The 21,815-nt window shown below is 31.6% G+C and overlaps 2 protein-coding genes across 2 annotated transcripts; both read left to right on the top strand.

Moving 5' to 3' along the window:
* Positions 1-1,482: 1,482 nt before the first annotated feature.
* Positions 1,483-5,349, top strand: LOC107839669 (calmodulin-binding protein 60 B). The gene is made up of 8 exons (XM_016683250.2): positions 1,483-1,902; positions 1,989-2,058; positions 2,424-2,464; positions 2,641-3,128; positions 3,375-3,535; positions 3,634-3,831; positions 3,917-4,085; positions 4,494-5,349. Exons 1-8 carry the CDS (start codon positions 1,814-1,816, stop codon positions 4,931-4,933), a joined length of 1,656 nt encoding a protein of 551 aa, XP_016538736.2. The 5' UTR covers positions 1,483-1,813; the 3' UTR covers positions 4,934-5,349.
* An 11,545-nt stretch (positions 5,350-16,894) lies between these two features.
* Positions 16,895-18,706, top strand: LOC107839668 (dnaJ homolog subfamily B member 6-B). Its single transcript, XM_016683249.2, has 5 exons — positions 16,895-17,363; positions 17,470-17,557; positions 17,691-17,758; positions 18,145-18,204; positions 18,306-18,706. The coding sequence occupies exons 1-5, from the start codon at positions 17,256-17,258 to the stop codon at positions 18,489-18,491; spliced, it is 510 nt and encodes a 169-aa protein (XP_016538735.1). The 5' UTR covers positions 16,895-17,255; the 3' UTR covers positions 18,492-18,706.
* Positions 18,707-21,815: the final 3,109 nt, after the last annotated feature.

Below are 21,815 nucleotides of genomic sequence, written 5' to 3'. Positions count from 1 at the left end.
TTTCCATTAGGTTTTACCGGTTTCAATTAAACAATGACAAAGTTCTTTTCACTAGCCTATAGGTGTACATGTGTAGTTGTGTCAACAATGATGCTGATATATATACGTGGCTTTAATTGAAAAAATAGAATCCAATTGGATTGTTTCACATATTAATATATTACCACTATATAACGATAAAACAAAGCATCGAATCTTTGAACCTGTCATTGGCGGTAGTTTTTGTGTTTACTATTTGAAAGTACTGCGATTAAGTACTCTTTTATTTGGAAGAAAACACAAAATTCGACAAATATCATTATCTAATCCACATAATCATATCTAAATTTTATAAAATTACAAAATAATATCCGAAGAGGGACATTCTATCAACGCCAAACTTAAAAAAAAAATTACAAAACAATTTATATCTTCGGACATTCTAACAACGCCTAACGTAATAAATACTTGTGTTTATGTATTTTTTTTTTCTTGTATAAAAAAATAAATATTCTATTGTCAGTTGTAAAAAGTATCTTTTTTTATTTTTTTATTTTTATAAAATCTGTATCTAAGATACACGATTTCAATCTATGTATTTGAGGAAATCTTCAAAGAGATATTGTAATTTTTTGAAACTTATGTTACTCTGTCCACTTTATATTATCCCCCCCCCCCCCCACCCCCCCTCCCGTTGGATTGGAAATCTTGATTTTGTTATTATATTTTATAGTTTATATCAAAGACTTTTTGGTTACCGTCCAAATGTGTTAGTCTCTTTCACAATGGTTCGTTGTCCTCGCTACCAAACGAGTTGGTCTCATCTGATTTTCAATTTCTATTTTTAAAAAATATTGTACGATGCTTCAGACCATTCTTTCAGTCTACCTCTATCTCGTCTAAATTCATTTCTTACTCAACCTCTCATATCTTTGCACCGAAGCATTCATGCACATCTTCATCATATTTCTGAATCATTTCATCATCTCTTCCCGCACCTTAACTTCCATCGAAGCCAATTTCACTTTATCTTGAATAATCTTAATTGTTATCTTTCGTAATAAACCCACACATTCATTGTACCTTCTAAATATAATTAATTCAATATTTTAATAAATAACTGTAATTAATAAAAATAATAAATTAAAAAATAAAAAATAAATTATCTTCTTTTTTTTTTTTTTTTCAAAAAGGTGAAGTAGACATTTTAGTACGACATATTTAGCAGATACGCGTTGCATTAATTATGTATCTTGCCGCAATTCCACATAGTTTGGGTTGATTTGATTGGATTCTTTTATTTAATTCTATCTAATTGCACTTTCCTTCTACTTTTCTTAGTTTACGCGCTGGGTGAATTTATGTTGCCTAATTCCGGTTATTTTCTTGTTGAAATCTTGAAAGCCCCACCAATGTTCCAAGTTGGTATCTTTGATTAATCAGAAAAGGGAAAGCAACAATATTTTATTAAACATTGTCTTCTTGTTATGCATAATACGACATTGACTTAAAAAAGTAAAGTCTAAAGTCTTTCAATTTGAATAATATAATCTTCAAGAACTACACACACTAACACCACCACATAGCACCCACAATGTGTGTGTGTTGATGACTAAAAGAACTACACACCATTTGTGTTTGACTTGTGATTAGTAATATAAATAATTGGATATAACTGAAGCTTCCTACCTTTTTCCTGTTAAATGAGGGATCACTAGTTTCTACATAAGACTATAGTAGTTGGCAGTTGAGCGTTACCTGCTATCAATATTTTTCAGATATATCATTAGTAGAGAGTATTAATTATTGGTAGCACTGAAAAAATTGGACTTTGATGGTACAGAAACGGAATATCAACCAGGATAGGGATGACAGCTCTGAGTTTCCAGCTAGGGAGTTTAAGCGCGAACGTCCTTCTACTGCGTATGTTGCTTAATTTTTCTGTCTTTCAACTGTTTTATTGGGGGTGAATATGAGTTACATTGTTCTGATTAGTGGTTTTTTCACAGGCTTTTTACAGGGCTACGCGTATCTCCACAAGAACTTGCACTAAGGCTGGAGCCTTTAATCCGAAACTGGGTAAGATTCTACGCATATGTCTTTCTATTTGTAGGAGAAGTGCTATTTAGTTTTCAAGATTGTGCAAAGGGGCGCCGGGCGGCATTTGTTTAGTGCTTGTTCAATTACTATTAGACAATATCAGGCCAGGTATAATTCTGCAGGTGTACGAGTCGCAGTGAATTAGTCATTCACAAGGCAAAAGCTTGAAATATTTCTGTGCAATTCCCAATTGGAGTGGTCTTGAAACGATTGCTGTATAGAAGCTTAAATTAGTAGTTGTCAACAGAGAGAGGCAGTATTTTGTTTTATTTTATGTTTACCTTGAGTCGTCTTATGTTAAAGTTTACATATTTATCAATCTTGGTTTTCTTAAATGGTGATAGGCGCGTGAAGGGATTGACAGAGCACTTCAATCTAGCCTGAGGTCAGTTCTAGCTTTAATCAAATGGTTGCTGATGATCCCCGTGACTTTTATTTTTCATGCTCATGTTTATATATTATGCAACACGTCGAGGAACTATTCTCCCAGTATCAGCATGAATGTGTTGGTCGATATTGGTATAAAATGATTTACAAAGTGATTTCTTTTGGTTGTTGCAGATCCTCACTTTGTGATAATGAGACTTCTCAATTGAGGTCTATTCAGTTACTCTTTGACGATATATTTCCTTCTTCCCTTTTCACGGGCAGTAAAGTATCCGTGAACAATAGGCCCATTAAAGTTCTCTTGCATGATGCTAGTTCCAACCGGAGGATAACATCTGGACCCTTATCTTCGTTAAAAGTTGGTGTGGTTGTGCTAGATGGGGAATTTAATCCTGACGATCGTGAAGACTGGACTGAGGAAGAGTTCAGCAAAAAGGTTATTCGTGAAAGAGAAGGAAAACGTCCATTATTGACTGGAGACTTAATCATTCAGCTAAGGGATGGTGTGGGATATCTGGGTAATGTCAGCTTCACTGACAATTCAAGCTGGACAAAGAGCAGGACCTTTAGGTTGGGATTGAAATTGATTAACCGTTCTGGAGAATTTAGGGTCAGAGAAGGAGTTAGCAAACCCTTGACTGTGAGAGATCATCGTGGGGAGAGTAAGTTCTTTTTACCTGCCCTTATCTCCGTTAACCTGTTAATAACACCCTGCAAAGTGGGAGAAGACAGCTGAGTAGAAACTTGTGTAGCCTTGCTATATTTTCCACTTCTACTTGCCTTAAGCGGATTCAACAGCCTTTTTGTTGAGTTGTTGCTCGTAGTACAACGGATGTCCAGTCTTCGCGCATATTATTTTGATGTAATATTTTGTACAGACATTGTTTTATTTTCTTTCCTTTGGTTAGCTTATAGGAAGCATTACCCTCCCACTTTGGACGATGAAATTTGGCGGTTGGAAAGGGTTGCTAAAGATGGCGCATCACACAAACGGTTAAGAAAGAAAGGAATATTATGTGTTAAAGACTTCCTACGGCTGTTTGTCACCGATCCATCTCTTTTACGTGAGGTTAGGTCATCGTTACTCACAGTTCTAATATCGTCTTTGGTCTGATCGTCAACCTTTTATTTTTATAAAGTTTGTTTGTGGTGTCATCTATATTATAGATGCTGGCTTGTGGGAACAACATATGGGAAAAAATAACTGAACATGTGAAGACTTGTACGTTAGACAACAGTGAGTGGTACATATACAATGCCGGAGAAGGTATTGTCCTTCTGTTCAACTGCATCTATGAGCTTGTAGGAGCAATTCTTGATGGACAAAACTTCCAGTCCTTGGACAAGTTAGATGTATTTCAGAAGGTTTGTTCTCGGTATCCCAGATAGCTATTCATTTGATTCTTTATTGTAAGAGTTGAGAAGCTAATGGTATTCTTGTAAATGCCAGCGGATGGTTGAAAATTTTAAGCGTGGTGTTTACAAAAATTTGAATTGTCTAGTTCTCCTTGAGGACCATTCTTTGATTGGCCAAGCAGTCCTTACATCCAATCTGCAAATTGGCCTTTCTCATATTCCTAGTTCAAGCCAACAGACTATGAACTACTCAGATGAACAAGGTATGAACCATCACATCTTCTGCAGAGTCCTGTGCCTCTTTTTACCATGTATTTTCCATTTTTCTTGTATTTTGTGTTTCTCTTAAATCTTGTGGTATTGGTGGGTTTGGGGGTGGGGGGAGGGGGGTATGGCAAGAGTATGCTTTTAACTAAGCATTTTGATACATCTGATTGAGCAATAAATAAGTCGTATTCTTGAAAATATTTTCACTTTTTGGGAGCTAATATTGAACTTCTTTCAGTGTCTAAACCATCTAAATAATGGTAGTATAACTTAAAGACTGCATGTAGCACCTGCTCTTCCAGGTGGTAGTTCCTCCTGGAAGGGCTCTTTGGACCAAAAGTTTATTGTTATTCCTCTTTTTTGCCTGAGAAATGATGTTTTGCCTAAGGAAATGTGTTCTGCAGTTCAAGTGGAGTTACAGAGCAACTCTGATCATACCACGATTTCACAACCACTAGCCTACACAGAGCAACTAGACAGTCCAACTGCAGTGTCCATGCCAGAAAACTTTCACGGAACGCAAGCATTTGATTCGACCCTGGCAAGCAGTTTCTTGGTCAGTGATCCAAGTTCCAGTATCTATCCTGGTGACTATGATTGGGGTTCCAGTGGTTCATTGCATTCACTAGGGATGGCCGATTATCTACCTCCCAACAACAATTGTCAGTTCGAGACACCACCAGTGTGGCAGGGAGGTGGGTTGTTAGCGAGTTCAAGTGTTCAGCCGGTGTCTCCTAATATTGGCTTTCACATCACAAGACGTGGAAATCCTAGAGCCATATGGTGCACAATCCGTGCTGTCCTGAAATGGAAAACATTGGTTAAGCGAAACATGGCAATTTGAAGATAGAAAGGCTTTTACAAGAAGATATCTGAAGTTTTATCCGAGATATATATAACCAGCAAACTTCGCCTCCATGTCTCGGACTATTCTTTGAACTCTTCCGTATTTTGAAATATATACTTATATATCCATTTCATATAGCATCCATCATATATATAGGTGAGTAAATTGTACATATATAGTAAGGTTTTTGTCAGGATGAAGGTGCATGTAGGATAAATTTACTTGCAGAAACAATAGCAAGATATCAAATATTATGCTACCCCAAATGCCATCATCCTTGGAAGTGTCTAGTGCTACCTCTTTACTAGTAGTTTTCTTGTGTTTTCTACTTCAGATGTAATAACACATGTGTGCTTGTACAGGAAGTAATATTATTAGCTTATAATAATGAGATGCCATGTCAATTGTTGTCATGTACATTTTGTACATTTCCTATTATATAGCTATGAGTTTAACATTACTAAGCATAATAACAAATTTAACAAAAGAAGAAACATTTATGTATGTGCTACCGATAAAGGAAACAAAAACAATCGCCAGCCCCATCCTTCACCCCCCAAAGAAGAAGAAAGGGCACATATCAGTGGGCAGAACCAGAAATTTATATAAGGGGATTCCAAAAAAATTCTAGGATGTCGTACTTGTAATTTGAACATCTAAAGCAATTTGAACCCCATTTACCACTGTACTTGAATTTTTCTTCATGTCAAGGGGATCAACAACTCAAATATAACCAAAAAGAGAGAATTTTCCTATTCGAACCCCTTGGTGCTGCCTGGTTCCGCCATCGATTCACATCTATAGTTTCCATCTTAATGTATGCACACTTTCCTAGAACTAGTAAGATGCGTGATACTCCAAAGGTACATTACTTGCACGAAAAATTACATTTACCGTTAAGCAAACTTTATTATTGAATATTGTGAAATGGGTTCAAATAGAGAAAAAAAAGATACATATAATCAGTCTCAGCTTAGTTAGAAACTGAGACGTTGTTGTATCAATGCCGACATTAGCTCTGCTTATCGAAAACTAGCTCTGGTACGCCCCTATATTTTTAAAATTCATCAACTCTGGAATTAAAATAAGGATAATGTTGCGTTTAATTAATATTAGCAAACTTTAATTTCCCTCTGCATATTCCTAATTGAACTAGTGTATTGCTGTATTTCTCTTCCTAATACTCCCAACTGAACTAGCAATAAAGCTACAAATTTACGATTCCGTTTAGGAAAAGTCCTGTGTTTTCCTACTTTGATTCAAAGGTACATTATTGTTTGTAAATTGAAACGTCCCTCAGTCGATTCACGAACACATCCTCTTTCTCAATTATTTAAGTTTGATCAATTCTCTCGAGGGTAAAGCTAGTAAAGCGTTAGCTTTAATTTTGAGGCATCAAAAAAATTAATATAATAAATTTTGTCACTTGAAATAATAATGAAGATCTATGAAATATATAGTTTTAAGAAATTATCTTAAAAAAATGAGTGATCTAATTTTTACTAGAAATATTTTAAAACTTTGAATTAAACAATTCAAACTTCATATTAATAATTAATGTTTTAGCAACAATATCCAAATTAATATAATGCAAATAAATGTCTAACATCTTATTAACTAGAATGGATCTTTCTTTTATTAATAATCATATTATATGTGAAATTAAAGGTCATGCGGCTTTTAAAAAATATTAGACCAAAAACAATTAATATAAACAACAAAGAAAAAACAACTTTAAATTATTACCGTATTTGATTATTTTTGTATGTATATATTTATATATTCAAAGCCTCTTGTTAGTTTAAATTTAGACCACTAATTTTATTGAAAACATCCTGAATTCTCTTTAATACCATAAAAATGTATTTGTTCAAGATTGACTCCACGAGTGCCACCCTTCTAAACACCACCATCGTTGACATCAGAGAGAGAATGGTCAGCTCACTCAGCATCAACAGGATTCCTGACGATGGCATCATTCTTGGTTTCACTGATGCAATTACACAAATCAATGCAAATGTTTTCTTGTGTAATTGCATGCAAGAAGCAAAAATTGTATTAAAACATGCACGAAACTTTATTCATGATCAAGAAAATATTATAGTCACGAACGAAACAATTGATATAATTAGGAGTGTTTAAAAATCAAATTAATCGATAAATCGTTATTGATTTGTTGGTATCTGGTTATTTAGTTAACAATTTCTAAACGGTTTTAGAAAAAAAAAATTATTGCGATATCGGTTCGTTTTTCGATTTTAAGATTTTAGTTAACGGTTAAACCGATAACCCAATAACATTATATTAAAATATAATTTTTATCACTAGTTCTGTAATAGTGACTTGATATTTTAAATACATAGTCTTTTATTCATTTTTTTTGCATTTTACGGATTTTATCTTAGTGTTGTTTTTATCTTTATAAACTTGTTGGCTTGTTGGTTTCCACCAATCAATATAAACTATAATCCGACATTGATTTTCTTTTTTAAGAGATCACTATCGATTGCTATTACATTCAAGTTCACCTACTTAACCAAAAAGAAAACGAATTTGTTTAGTAATAATGTATTTGAATTTGTTTCTTCTTGTACTTTGTGTAGGCTTTTATGCATAAAGGTAATGTATATATATATGAACATATGAAGATAAGAAGAGAAGGTGAAAAACAACTAAGGGAGCATTTTCTTATCGGTTAACCCGATAAATTGAACTGTTAACGACCAAAATTGATAAACTAAATCAATAATACTCAAAATCGAACCGAATCAACTAATGCACATCCTTAGGTACAACATTGTCCTCCATATAATGACGAGTTGACGACACAAGAAACATGCTATAGACTCGTGTAATTATTGGTGAGGAAAGAAAAATACATGAGATAAGTCACGGTGAAATTATTAGGGAGATTTCCAACTTTGTTAATAGGAGGATATAAGGCTGCTTGTAGAGGTGGGCATGATACGGTATTGTAAATTTTGATAGGATAACCTTAATTTTTGATATTTAAAAAAACAATATCATATCAAATTAGTTTGGTATGATACCATACCATGTCCACTCCTAGCTGCCTGCTTGAATAATTTATTGATAAAAAAGATGAATAAAGAAAAGCTTAGGAATTGGTGTTGAAAACATTGACTTCAAATATTTCATTAGTTAGGTGGTGTATGGAGTTATGGGATTCGGACTGCTAGTGCAAACTCAAAAGGTGTCACGAGTTTTTTTCACCCTTATGACGCATTTATTGGAATTTATAGACAAACACACCACAAGTTCACATAAACTAAGAACACCTATAAAGTAACGAAATATGCGAGAAATAAGGTGTGTAGCTTTGTCCATCATTGGAATACGTAATCGAAGACGAACTAGGCTGAGTCTTCCTCTCATTTGCTTATGATGGCTGACAGCTTATGGGAATATGTCTTATGTTAAAGCCAGGAGCGGAAACCTAGCCTTATATTTATAGGCTTAAAAGCCTTAACCTAATGCATCCCCCATTATGGGCTCATAGGTCTACTACAGGCCTACACTATTGTCAGCCCAAACCAATAATATGAAATGGATACAGGCCCATATGGAATTCGCATGAATACACGGCCTGTGTCTTGTCCACCAACTAATAACATCAGTCCGTTTAACTTTAACGTAATAAAAAGTTAATGTTAAGTCCACATAAAATAAATAATTCTACCATTTTCCTACTTGGACAACGTTAACTTTTAAAGAAAAGTTTTGAAAAAATTATTTTTATGAAAATGACTCTCGGGCTGAATAGACAGTGGCCATAAGTATTTAGTGGTGGAACGCATCTCCAACATAGTTCGGTCAAGCAAAACATCACTGTTAGACTGCAGCAGTACTTGCATCAATCAACGACACAATTACTAACACTGAACTTTTGTAGACATAAACCAAATAATGTGGTAGTATAGCAAGAAATAGCCAACATGAACTCCAAATCGAGGCTATTTCATTGTTAGTCCTTCAAATAATTTTTCATATCAATATGTACACTTAAAATCAATATGCGCACCACAGAAAAATCGTTATCGTGATTTTCTGTTACAACATATGTAAGCACTAAAACAACATGTGCTCCACCAGAAAATCTTGATTTTCAAGGTTCAACATGTGCAACATATTACATGGTGCAACAACTAGAAAATCCACAAGGTAGAATGATATATCATATATGTCTCTAAAAGAAAGATCCAATAAAACAACAATATGATCTTATCAATATGAGGCATAGCCAACTCGTAAAGTAAAAGCCTTAATATAATAAAATAATATTAAAGTGTGCACAATAATAATTAACAACATAAAGAGTGAGATGAACTTACTCCCACTGAACTCAAGATAGATGCAATGATCAATCTTGTTCTCCACAAACCCCATCAAAGTGATAATTTTCTCGAACTTCTAGTACCACTATCGAGAAGCGAGAAGTTTGCTTCAAGCCATATATATATTTGTTCAACTTACACATGAGATGCTCACTGCCTTTACCAAAAAAAAAAAACTTTGGGATTGTTGCATGTAAACCTTTTCATTAAGATCACCATTCAAAAACTGTCTTTACATCCATCTGATGTAGCTCAAGATCAAAGGGTCCCATTTGTTGCCTATTCTCTACGTACCTATCATAGTACTCACCCCTTCGATCAGACCTCATTTTTTTAATGACCTTTCCCAATCGTATCTCTACTTCAGTTTTAAACACTTTGAACATTTCAAGAGAATCTGATTTTTCTTTAATTAGAAAAACATAACCATATCGAAGAAAGTCATCAATGAAAATAACTTGAACCATATATTGTAGTAGAATACAGACCACTTATGTCTTTGTGAATAATTTTCAACAAATCAGAAATACGAGTAGCATTTTTTTTATCAATTTTCCTCTAATGCAATCAATACATGTTCCTATGTCCCCAAAATCAAAAGAAGGTAAAATGTTAGACTTAACTAATTTATTAACTCCATCCTTGGAGATATGACCTAAACGCCTATACCACCACATGCCCGATTTTTCATTTAAAATTATCGTTTAGACCTAACAATTTTAGAACTAAAACAGTTGTATTCAAAATCAGAATCCAAGAAAATTTTAAACAAACAGTCAGATAGGATTTCATTACCAATAACTCGGGAGTTCAAAATCAAATTAACTTTTCATTAAGAGAATTAAAATCATAACCAATTCTGTGTAAAATTAAAATAGAAATCAAACTTTGTCTAAAAAACGGGACATAAAGAGTGTTTTCAAGAACAAGCTTATAACCAGTTTCTAAGTCTAAAACTATAGCTTCTATTAACTCTACTTCAACTTGAACATTTGTGGCGATTCTAATTTTTGACTCCATTTTCCTTGGGTTCCTTTTGTTTTTGAACCTCTGCAAGGAAATGGCAACATGTGCAGTAGTTCCACTATCAAACCATCAAGAATTAATGGGGACATGTACAAAATGTGACTCAAAACAAACAAGAGCTAGGTGGTTACCTTCTTTTGACTCCTTAAAAATATGATTATTAGATCTTTCAAACTTTCTAAGTCCCTTGTAAGAACTTGCTTTGGAATCATGAGAAGATAACATGGCAACCTCACCCTTCTCCCTTTTAATTTTTTCTTTTCCTCTTCATCAACACATTTGGAGATGAAATCATTAATTGACCAAGATTCATCCTGAGTATTATAGGAAGTTTTTATTTGGCTAAACTCAGCAGACAAAGAGTTAAGAGCAGAGTGAAAATGTAAGTTTCAGGAAGAGTTATTTCAAGAGTTTTTAGTTTGGTCTGAATGTGAACCAACTTAAGTATGTAATCTTTAACACCCCCAGTAAAATCATACTTTATCTCTACAAGTTCATTTATTAGATCTTCAGTCTCAGCCTTATTGGATACAAGATACCTTTCTTCCACTTGGGCAAGAAACTTTTTGGTATTGTTATTTTCAGGCAAGCCACTTTTAAGGTGCTCAACAAACGACCTCCTAAAGATAAAGATGCATAGCCTATTAAATCTCTCTCACTTAGCATAAAGTTCTTTTTCAACAGTTGTACTAGAATTAGTGTGAGTTGGAGGTTAATCCTCACTCAAGGCTTGATCTATATAGCCATGCCCAAAGCAAATTCAAGATTATCTTTCCATCGCTTAATGTTAGAGCCCGATAGAACCACAACTTCAACATTGTTATTGTTCAAATAAATGATAATTTTTCACAACGTATCATAAATGAATTTATCAAACTAGCAAGGTATAAGAATAATAATCTTATCACAACGATGAGTCTCGCAGCATCAGCAAGTAGCTTTCTTTGGGCAGGGCAAGAAAATATTTTCAATATTAGAAACCTATCCCCATTGGGTAGATAAATTTACTAAAATCAAAATATTTTCACATAATGAGGCTATCACAATACTAATTTATAATACACAATAAATCTCCTTTGGGCTGATCATTGTATGTTCTAACTTTGTGATATCCCTTGAAATTGATTAAACAAGTCTCATAAAACAAAACAAATAGGTCACTTTGGTGTACATTATTTACCCTAATTTACAAAATAAATTCAATCTCAGGGATTCAACATGCCATTGCTTGATTTGCTCACGTGACACAGTAAGTATCCACTCAATTAAAAATATTATAAATCTGATTTAGATACAATTCAAATGAAACCAAATTCAAATAGAATCAATAAATAAATAGCAACTCGACATCTTTTGTAAACAATAGCTTAAATTTTTTTAAAAAAATTCATAAAATAATTAACCTTTTATATTATTTAATCTAAGCATATGGAACTAACTAAATGAATGAATCTTTAATAACATAGCTGCCAGAACACATTCTTAAGATAACTTTAGTTTAGCTGACTTTACTTCAACCAATATCAATAAATAAATAAAATTAACACTCTGTAAACAAGAAATGCAGCGGAAAAACACTTCAATAAGGCACATCTTTGATAGAATCTTTCTCAAGATCATTTTTGGGACACAAATATAGGTTTAACTTATCACCATTCACCACAGGGACATCACCGGGCTTACAATTTTTCATTTGAAATCTTTTTTAAAATACGGTCAATATAGGCCTTTTGTGAAAGCTCCAATAATTTTTGAGATCTATCTCGTCAAATCTCAATGCTCAGAACAAATGATGTCTCTCCTATATCTTTCATATCAAACAATTTGTTTAATGAATGTTTAGTTTCATGCAACAATCTCAAATTATTACTAGCAAGTAAAATATCATCAACATAAATGATAGCAAAATCTATCATAATATAAATGTTAATTCAATAAATGTCACCATAAGTCCGAAAAATAAGACGAGTAGTCTAATGACAAATGAATAATAATATTAAATACTTTCACTAACCCAGCAAACCAAATGACTCAACAACACCTATATTTTGAACATGTTGCAATAAAAATTATGAATCTTAGCCCTGATTAGTGGATCAGGTAGGTATATTTTCAATCACAATGTCCTCCCCTTTAATCATGTTATTGGTCCAGGATAATCAGTCTGATCTTTAACATGCCTTTTGTTGTCCTGACCCTTTTTTAATTTAAAAACATGTTGATAACCACCCAAAATATTTAAACATTACATGAGGTCAAAACACATGAAAACTTATGTAAACTATTCGCTTTTCAATACACATAAAAACTTATGTAAATTGTTCCCTTTTCAATAGTTTATTATACGGTGGTCATCTTTTTCATCAATCATATTAGGAAATATGAGCATTTATAAATCAAGGAAGAAACCCTCTCATTAGTTTATAAAACAATAATAATTCATAACATTTTTAGGACAATAAATTTCATAACAAGAAAAGTAATTACATAAATCATGCTCTCATATAATTTTTCAAACTAATAACACATGTACACATAAAAATAATTCAAGTTTAGGGTTCAATAATTTCAAAATTCATCTCAAGTACGAAATTAAATACTTAATACTTGTTTAATCGATAAATTTATGCCCACAAAGTTTAGGATAGTCCAACATACAAGAAATTTTGCATTTTAAGATTCAAATATTCTAGTTCGCCTTGTAGGACAGTAGAACCCATATCCTTTAGAATGAGCTCAATAACCAATGAAAAAACAAGCAAGGTTCTAGATTCAGTTTTATATATATTACTTCCGCAGGACATCCCAAACTCGAAATTAATTTAAACTGAATTTTCAATTGGCCCATAACACAAAAGGGGTTTTAGGGACATGATTAAGAATGTACATGGTTGTTTTAATACCTTCACCCAGACAAACTCACGTAACTTAGATCTACTCATCATACTTCTCATCATGTCTTTTAAAGTACGATTTTGCCTTTTAAGATAGTGAATAACTCCTGAAATAATTTTAATTTGCAAATACTATCAATACACTTTAAAACATATTTAGACACTCCTGACAAGGTATAGAGCAGCGAAAAAATTTTGTCAATGAAGACACTATTTTTTTTTTTTGAAAAAAATCCAATTGATTTGGTATTTTAGTTTCATCCACTTTCCCAAATCCAATTGATTTGGCCATCGTCTGACTCTTAATCATATGTACACCTTTTTTCTTAATATGAAATAAAATAGTGTGCAACAATCGGAAGACGTTAGCAGCCAAAAGGAAAAAGAAAATCGTTTCAAATTTAAGTTTAAGACGGAGTACGTCACGATCATTATTTCCAATTATTTTTTTCATGAACTGAGTAATAAGGTTCAAGATCTATGTGAAAAGCTCTTATACCAAGTGTTAGAATTTACAGAGAAACACACCACAAGTTTACATAAACCAAGAGCACTTATAAAGTAACGAAATATGCGAGAAATAAGGTGCGTACCTTTGTCCATCATTGGAACACATAATCGAAGATGAACTAGGCTGAGTCTTCCTCTCCTTTGCTTATGATGACTGTCAGCTTATGTGAATACGTTTTATGTTAAAACCAGTAGAGGTGACCTAGCCTTATATTTACAGGCTTAAAAGCCTTAACCTAGTGCACCCCACCCCCTTATGGGCTCACAAGTTACTACAGGCCTATACTATTGTCAGCCTACACCAATAACATGAAATGGATTCAGGCCAATATGGAATCCGTACGAATACACGGCGTGTGTCATATGCACCAACTAATAACATCAACCCGTTTTACTTTAACATAATAAAAAGTTAATGTTAAGTCCACATAAAATAAATAATCCTAACAGCACTTCCTAGCCTAGAAAAGTTGGACTTGGAGTATATGATTGGGGAGAAAACGTTCCTCGAATGTGTATGTGCATGTTTAGTTTCTTGGTTTCGGCATCATTGAGGGTATCGAGATTGAAAAAATTTAGTAGCTCAATTGGTTGATTACCTTATTGGTAAAGATTCGATTGCAATGTAATAAAGATAATAAGATTATGTTAAGAATTTTATTAGTTCCATAGTCACAATTTTTTACGCTACACATACTTTTTTTAGTTCTAAACTTTAATCTCCTTTGATTCAAAAATAATAATCTAATTTGACTTGACATAAAATTTACTTGTGGTTCTAAATTAAAAATATGTCAAAATAAATCAAAATGTCATTTAGTAATCTTGTGTCATGAACATGACACGTGCAAAGTTGAAATTAAAATATTAATAAAAAATAAATAAATTATTTCTTTTGAAATAGACTAAAAAGAGAAAGTAGGTACTTTTTTAAATGGAGGAAGTATTGGATATTGTGAAATGGATTTAAATAGAGAAATAAAAATACATTTGGTTTGAAACAGATTAATTGTTGTAACTTCTTAGACCCCGTTTGATCGTGAAAACATGATTTTTTGGAGTTGAAAATAGAACTGAAATTGAAGTTGGAGGTTGGAGTTGGAGTTGTGTTTGACCATGAATATAAATTAAAGTTATTTTTAAAATTTTGCGAGAGAAGTAGGAGTAAAAAAAATAAAAATAAATTTTTTCGTTTTTACTTTTTAAAATACAATTTCAAATTGTATTTGAAATTTTTATTACCAAGCACTACTATTTTTACTAAAATAAAATAATTTAAAAAATAAAATAATAAAAAATACTCTGACCAAATGGCTACTTATCAATCTTATGCAAAACAAACAAACAAAAAAACTCTCCAAGTTCATGGTGTTTAATTAGAGTTAATTCTTCAAAATGTAATTGAACTTGTGTAAACATCCCACTAAAGTAATTTTTGTTTCTTTTAGGACAATATTGTCACTGAACTATGCACTTCTTTCTATTATAAGGTAAAACTAAGAAATTATTAAGGGTATATTTGGAGAACCATAAGAAAAATGAAATTAGATGTAATTACATAGTCCAATTCTCAATTAGGAATAGAGAATTAGGTGCAATTAAGTGATGTAGTTACAAAGTTACATTTATTTCTTTTTTTAATTTTAACTTCTTTTTTTTTAATTTTTTTTAATTTCTATTATTTTAATTTCTTTTTTTTTTAATTTTTTTAATTTCTATTATTTTAATTTCTTTTTTATTGTTACATTATTTATCTTTCATCTCTTTTCTTCTCATTTTCCAACCTTTACTTCTTATGATTCAATATAATTACTAGTATTTTTTTCTTCATTTAGCGCATTATTACATTTTCATTCCAGTGTTTGAATTAAAGTAGTATTTCATTATTGAATGAGTTGACTTATGTGTTTTCCTTTCTTTTGAATTATTACTCATTGGAATTTTATATAAGAATATTATGTTTTTTAATTGAATTTTCAATTTGTGTTTTGTTTATGTTTCAATTTATTTATTTTAGTACTATAGACTTGTTATTTTATATTTCATGTCACTTCAAATTGTCGAGTTAATTTTTCAAATTGCCATTAATTTTTGTTAATTTCTTTAGGAAAATATTGTCATTAAACTATGTACATCTTTTCAAAATAAGGTGAAACTAAAAAATAGTCAAGGACATATTTGGAAAGCCATAAAAAAATTAAAATTATATGTTATTAGACAATTTGTAGTGACATGCAATATGAAATAGCATGTCTATAATACTAAAATAAATAAATCGAAACATAAATTCAAAATCCAAGAGAAAAACATAATACTCTTGTATAAAATTTCGACGAGTAAATATAATTCAGAAGAACGAAAAACACATAAGAGTATAATCTCATTCAATAATAAAATACTATTTTAATTCAAACACTAGAATAAAAATTATAAAAATTCAATAATGTGCTAAATTAAAAAAAAAAAAAAAAGAGTAATTATATTGAATCATAAGAAGTAAAGTTGGAAAATGAGAAGAAAAGAGATGAAAGATAAACAATATAAAATGAAAAAAATAAAAATAAAAAAGAAATTAAAATAATAGAAATAAAAAAGAAATTTAAAAGAAAAAGATATTAAACTTTATTTAAAAAAAAAAAAGAAATAAAATATAATTTGTAATTACATTTCGTAATTGCGTCTAATTTTCTATTCCTAATTGAGAATTAGATTATGTAATTATATCTAATTTCACTTTCCTTGTGGTTCTCCAAACATATTCTTAACAATTTCTTAATTTTACCTTATAATGGAAAGAAGTACATAGTTCAGTGACAATATTATTCTAAAAGAAACGAAAATTACTTTAGTGGAATGTACATTTTGAAAATTAACTCTGCTTAATTATTACCCTCGTGCTCTATTTGATGACAGCCCGAGACTGAAAACTGCAAGAGAGTTCAATAGTTGCTTAGAAATATATACTTACTCATATTTTTATTTTGTATAAAATAATAAAGTATAAATTTTCTCATAACTTATAAATATATAATATTATGTAAATATCTAAAATGCAAAATAATTCTCTAGTACTTCTAACTTATTACTGTAATTGACGCCTAGCAACAACGCCTTTATCGGATCTAGTGGCACTCGCCGTAAATTGTACTAATTTTCAAGCCTTATTCCAAAAGTCTCTTGTCTCATAAACAAAATATCTTCCTCATTTGGAAAATCCAATATGTCTCGAACCTTCTTGTTGGCGTCACATTCTTTTTATCATGCCAGATATTTTCATCTTTTCCTCTTCAACACTAATCTTACAAAATCATCTTCTCCAACTTACACATTGCCTTTCTCCCTTCAATATATATAAATTCTCAAATTTGCTCCAATTTTTCTCGGATTCATAACTTGCATTTATCTATGGTTTAATTCAATCACTAACAACAACTTGGCGTCTCTGTACCTGTCAATTTTAGGTACAGTTTCCGTTTTCGCATCAATTTTTTGGGATTTTTGGGCTCTGCGTTAGAGAAACAAACAGAAACGGGTATGGATCGAGAAGGAGGATCCTCCGGATCTTGTTACTATTCAGTGCTTGGAATTCGCAAAGATGCCTCGTGCTCCGACATTCGCTCTGCTTATCGGAAACTAGCGCTGGTATGCCTCTGTATTTTATAATTTATCAACTCGAAATTGAGATACAATTTTTTTTATACAAATATATAGTACTTACTATGTAGCAATATGCGTGTGATTTTTGAAGAAATGGCATCCGGATAGGTGGGCGAAGAATCCGACGGTGGCCGGAGAAGCGAAACGCCGATTTCAGAAAATTCAAGAGGCCTACTCAGGTTACAATTCTCCATTTATACTAGATTTTTTTTTTTTGACGGGCGCGTGTGTAGTTATTTTGCTTGTTGAAAAAAATGTGTGACTTTTGAAGGGAATTGACGGTGGTTAGTTCTCCGTTATTCGTATTGGCAGTTCTCTCCGATCAAGACAAGAGGTCAATGTACGATGCCGGCTTCCTTGATCTGCTTGAGGAAGACGAAGTACGTAATTTTGTCCTTTCTACCAATTATATTCATATAACTACTCATATTCCTGGAATTTTCGATATTGCCGCTGCAATTCTTAACTAATTCTGCAACTGCGAAACTTACTGGTGATCGTGATATCGCAATTCAAAATTACCAAGTATATAGTGATTATGACCTTACAATTTGAAATTGTATATTATGAATTTATCTCCCGAGCCTTGTCAATTGCAATTAAGCTAAGTATTCCAATTATGTTAGAAATAATGGTCAAAAACACATCCTTGACTATCAGTTCTTTGCGAATTTCATACTTAAGCTATCCGTTGATTCCTTTTCGTAACTGAATTAACATTATCTATGTATTAAAACATCGATAATTATATAAAAATTGTATGCAGGGGATGGGTGATTTCTTGCACGATTTGATGAACCGAATGGATAAAAACGTTGGGGCGGCGGTAAGAGATTTTAATGAGTTTTTTAAATGTGTATGTGATAGTATTGTTTTTTAAATATTGTATTTATTATAATATTTTTTATTTAAAATTAAATGGTAAAGGAGGAGAGTCTAGAGGATCTACAGAGGACGTTTGTGGAAATGTTCGGTGGAGATTTAGCAAAGATGATGGATGATGAAAATCCAACGGCGAAGAAGAGGGCACGTGATATAGGGTGCAGCACAAGAGCTGCTCCAAAACGCAACAATGCTAATGTCAATGTTAATGGCACCTCTTATCACTGTTAGTTTTTAAGCAAAATATAATTGAATTTAATTACTTGTAACAATCGTTGTGGGTTGAATTATAGATGATGAAATCATTGAGGAGGAATTAACTTGTTTATTTGGGGGTAGATTAGGCAAGTCAAAACAATCTTTTTTAGACTCTTGATTTTTCTAAGCAAGTCGTTCAAATATTGGGGCTGCCGAGTTGCGTAATAAAAAGATTCTCTTTGCTTGAAGTATCTTTTTGTGGCTCGTCCAAAATATCTTCCTGTATTACTATTATATTTTATTACTATCCAAGACAAGAAATTTGCTACTTGTAGTTTTGCTTAAGCTCCTTGCTTGTTTTACCTTGCGATTTTCTCTCTTTTCAACTGCACTTTGACTTCTTATAAACTTAGAAATCAAAGATAACATTTTTACCTTGGGATTTACCTTATTACTGTTTGTTGAGCTCTTTTTCAACTCAAGTTTCAGCTTAAAATGTTCAGTAACATCTAATTGTATAACATATATAATGTAGTTTTTTATTATATAAAAATGTATTTATCTAGTAAATAAGAATACATTTGGAAGAAAATAATTGCAATACCTTTTAAATTATGTAATAGATACTTACTTTTGACTAAAATAATAAGAAGATCAGAGGAAGTATTGCATGGAAAATCAAAAGATGTCCGTTTGAATTTGCTTCTGACTTTTGACTTATAAGTCATAACTTAGAAATTTTAACTTATAATTTTTTAGCTTATTTTAACATTTTAAGTTAGAAGTCTATACATTTAAGATTTTTAATTTTTAATTTATTTTTATTATTTTAATTTAAAATTAAGTACATATACTCAAATATTTTGAAAGTGCTCAAAAATACTTAAAATAAGTAAATTCAAACGAAAAGGTTGTGGGAGAGGAATTAAAGGAGTAATTTATCTTGTTACAAGAGAAAAGTGGTTTATGAGTAAAACAATGGTGGAGGAGGCATTAATTATTGAGCAAGAGAAGCAAAGGGGATTGTTATTTTATTTTATTAATGAGAAAAAGGGAAGACGTGTAATGTGGTAGGGAAAGATGGGATGACACATAACCAAACCAAGATACTTATTTTATAGTAAAGTAATGCAGCGGGAGAAACAAAAAAGGAGCTTCTAATAAGACACGCGGCATTCTTTTCCTTCATTGGGTCAGGTTAATTTGCCTTTGGAAAGTGAAAGAAGATATTTAATACTCCCTCCGTTTAAAAAAAAATGATCTATTTTTTTTTTAATTCGTTTTAAAACGAATGATCTTTTTTTCTTTTTAACAATATTTTAATTTTAAATTTTCGCATGCTATATTTAAAAATACAAGATTAAATGATATTTTGGTATATTCGACATATTTTTAATTTAAAATTATAAAATTCAAAAGTCTTTTTTATTTTTAAAACTCCATACCGTATCAAGTTAATTTAAGTCATTTTTTTTAAACAGAGGGAGTAATTGTTTTATAATATGAAAGGCTTTGCTTATCCTTTTCTCTTCACTTGTATATTTGTTTTCAGCAAATTTTGTTAAGTATTTCACACTTTGGTTGGTTTGAAATGGATATATTCGTATGATAAAGCACATATTTTACAACATTAGGTATCCAGTAGATTGGATTGTGCAAACGATCGAGTCTAAAAGGTCCATCCATATATTTGTCGTAAAGAAGGGAAAATTACAGGCAAACGTGGTTAGTATCTCTATTCAATTTGAAGTTTTAAAATAAAATTACAAAATAATAAGAATTTCTGTTATAAATCAAATGGGGAGCTCAATTCAAAAGACTAAACTGATAGATGGGAGAACTAATTTGGTCTATAAACCCATTAGCATTTGCTTGAGAACCAATGACCTCGTTGGTCACGGCTGGCACCCCTCTTATAGGTACAACCACCACTCCTGACACACAGGTCATCACTCCGAGTCGCAGCTTCACGCGTGGATTGATCCTCGTTGGTTACGGTTATGCTCAGTTGGTCATGGCTGGCACTCCTCTTGGGTCAAGGCCACCACTTCAAGTTACAGCCCAATGTGTGGGACTCTCAATGAAAGTACCAATGTTATAAACCAAACAAGAGAGCTCAATCCAAAAGACTAGCCTGATAGGTGGATCTGTAAACTTATTAGCATTTTTCTATTTTTTCAATGTGGGACAATTGGATCATAACAATTTCTTTCAATTCGAGTTACATTACCAATGAGGATTTCTTTTTGTTGGAAAAGATACTTTATTTATGTGGAACTGAAATTATTTATAGTAAGTAAATAGGCATAAGCACTACTTCCTCCATTTCAAATTATCCGTCTCAAATTTTTTAATTTGATTTCTCATTTTACTTGTCTTTTTTTATTAATCAAGAAGAGACAAATTTTTTTCTTCATGTTTTACCTTTTACATTAATTATTTTTTTCTTCAAATTAAAATATAAACACCATTTAATAAGAGTATTATGGTAAACAAGCTATGTTATTAATTATTTTTCTTAATCAATGTGCTATCTCAATTTGGGACGAGTAATTTGAGACGGAGGAAGTATGTGGTTTGTGGCAAGCCATTATTTTAAAAAGCAATTTTGATCGGACTCCAATATAAATCATAAACACATATATTCGTGGCTGAAAATTTGAAGTTGCTCAAAACAATATCAAAAAATAAGTCAAGAATAAGAAAGGAAGAGGATATCTCTCTTTCACTTTGATGGTACGATATTTTTTGATGTGTTTTTTTTTTTTGTTCTTCAAAGATGCTCCTTAGATAGGATATTAAAAGTGATGTTACAACAAAAAGACCCATGTGAAATAAGAAATGAAATGTGAATATTAATGACATTAAAAAATCATTAGATCACAAAATCACAATGAAACAAAATATGTTCATCTCCAATATAACATATATGTTTATGTTCAACTTTTTTAATATGTATTTTTTTGGTTATTCATTACATTATACGAATACTTTTAACCAGAAATAACTCCCCTCTGTCTTTCTGCCTCTCCTTCTCTAACCTTTGAGAAGGACTCTATGAGACACTCTCTTCTTTGCCTGTCAATTTCTTCCCTCAATTTTGGTGATCCTACTTTACTGCAAACTCATGAAACCTTAAAAAGTACAATAAATCAAAAGATAATTTTTCTATATGGTACTCCCTCCGTTTCGAATAAATGAATTATTGAGATATTTATTGATATTTTAAAATAAGTGATTCGTTGAATTTTTTTCCAAAATTACCCTTATAATTTTACAAGCAAAAGAGATTGCAGTTTTTTTTTTTTTTTGTGGTAAAAGAGACTTCAATGATAAAAATGAAAATTTATGTTAAAT

This window comes from Capsicum annuum, chromosome 8 (assembly GCF_002878395.1).
Source record: "Capsicum annuum cultivar UCD-10X-F1 chromosome 8, UCD10Xv1.1, whole genome shotgun sequence".
NCBI lineage: Eukaryota > Viridiplantae > Streptophyta > Magnoliopsida > Solanales > Solanaceae > Capsicum > Capsicum annuum.
The sequence above is the reverse complement of the archived record's forward strand: the minus strand, read 5'-3'. Positions and strand labels throughout refer to the sequence as shown.

What these genes read in the sequence shown, in the direction of transcription:
- LOC107839669 (XM_016683250.2), top strand. Translation starts at nt 1,814, where the DNA reads ATGGTACAGAAACGGAATATCAACCAGGATAGGGATGACAGCTCTGAG. An exon ending in GCACTTCAATCTAGCCTGAG is followed by an intron (nt 2,465 to 2,640) that starts GTCAGTTCTAGC and finishes TGGTTGTTGCAG; the next exon opens with ATCCTCACTTTGTGATAATG. An exon ending in GAACTACTCAGATGAACAAG is followed by an intron (nt 4,086 to 4,493) that starts GTATGAACCATC and finishes TGTGTTCTGCAG; the next exon opens with TTCAAGTGGAGTTACAGAGC.
- LOC107839668 (XM_016683249.2), top strand. Translation starts at nt 17,256, where the DNA reads ATGGATCGAGAAGGAGGATCCTCCGGATCTTGTTACTATTCAGTGCTT. An exon ending in AATTCAAGAGGCCTACTCAG is followed by an intron (nt 17,558 to 17,690) that starts GTTACAATTCTC and finishes TCGTATTGGCAG; the next exon opens with TTCTCTCCGATCAAGACAAG. An exon ending in ATCTGCTTGAGGAAGACGAA is followed by an intron (nt 17,759 to 18,144) that starts GTACGTAATTTT and finishes AATTGTATGCAG; the next exon opens with GGGATGGGTGATTTCTTGCA.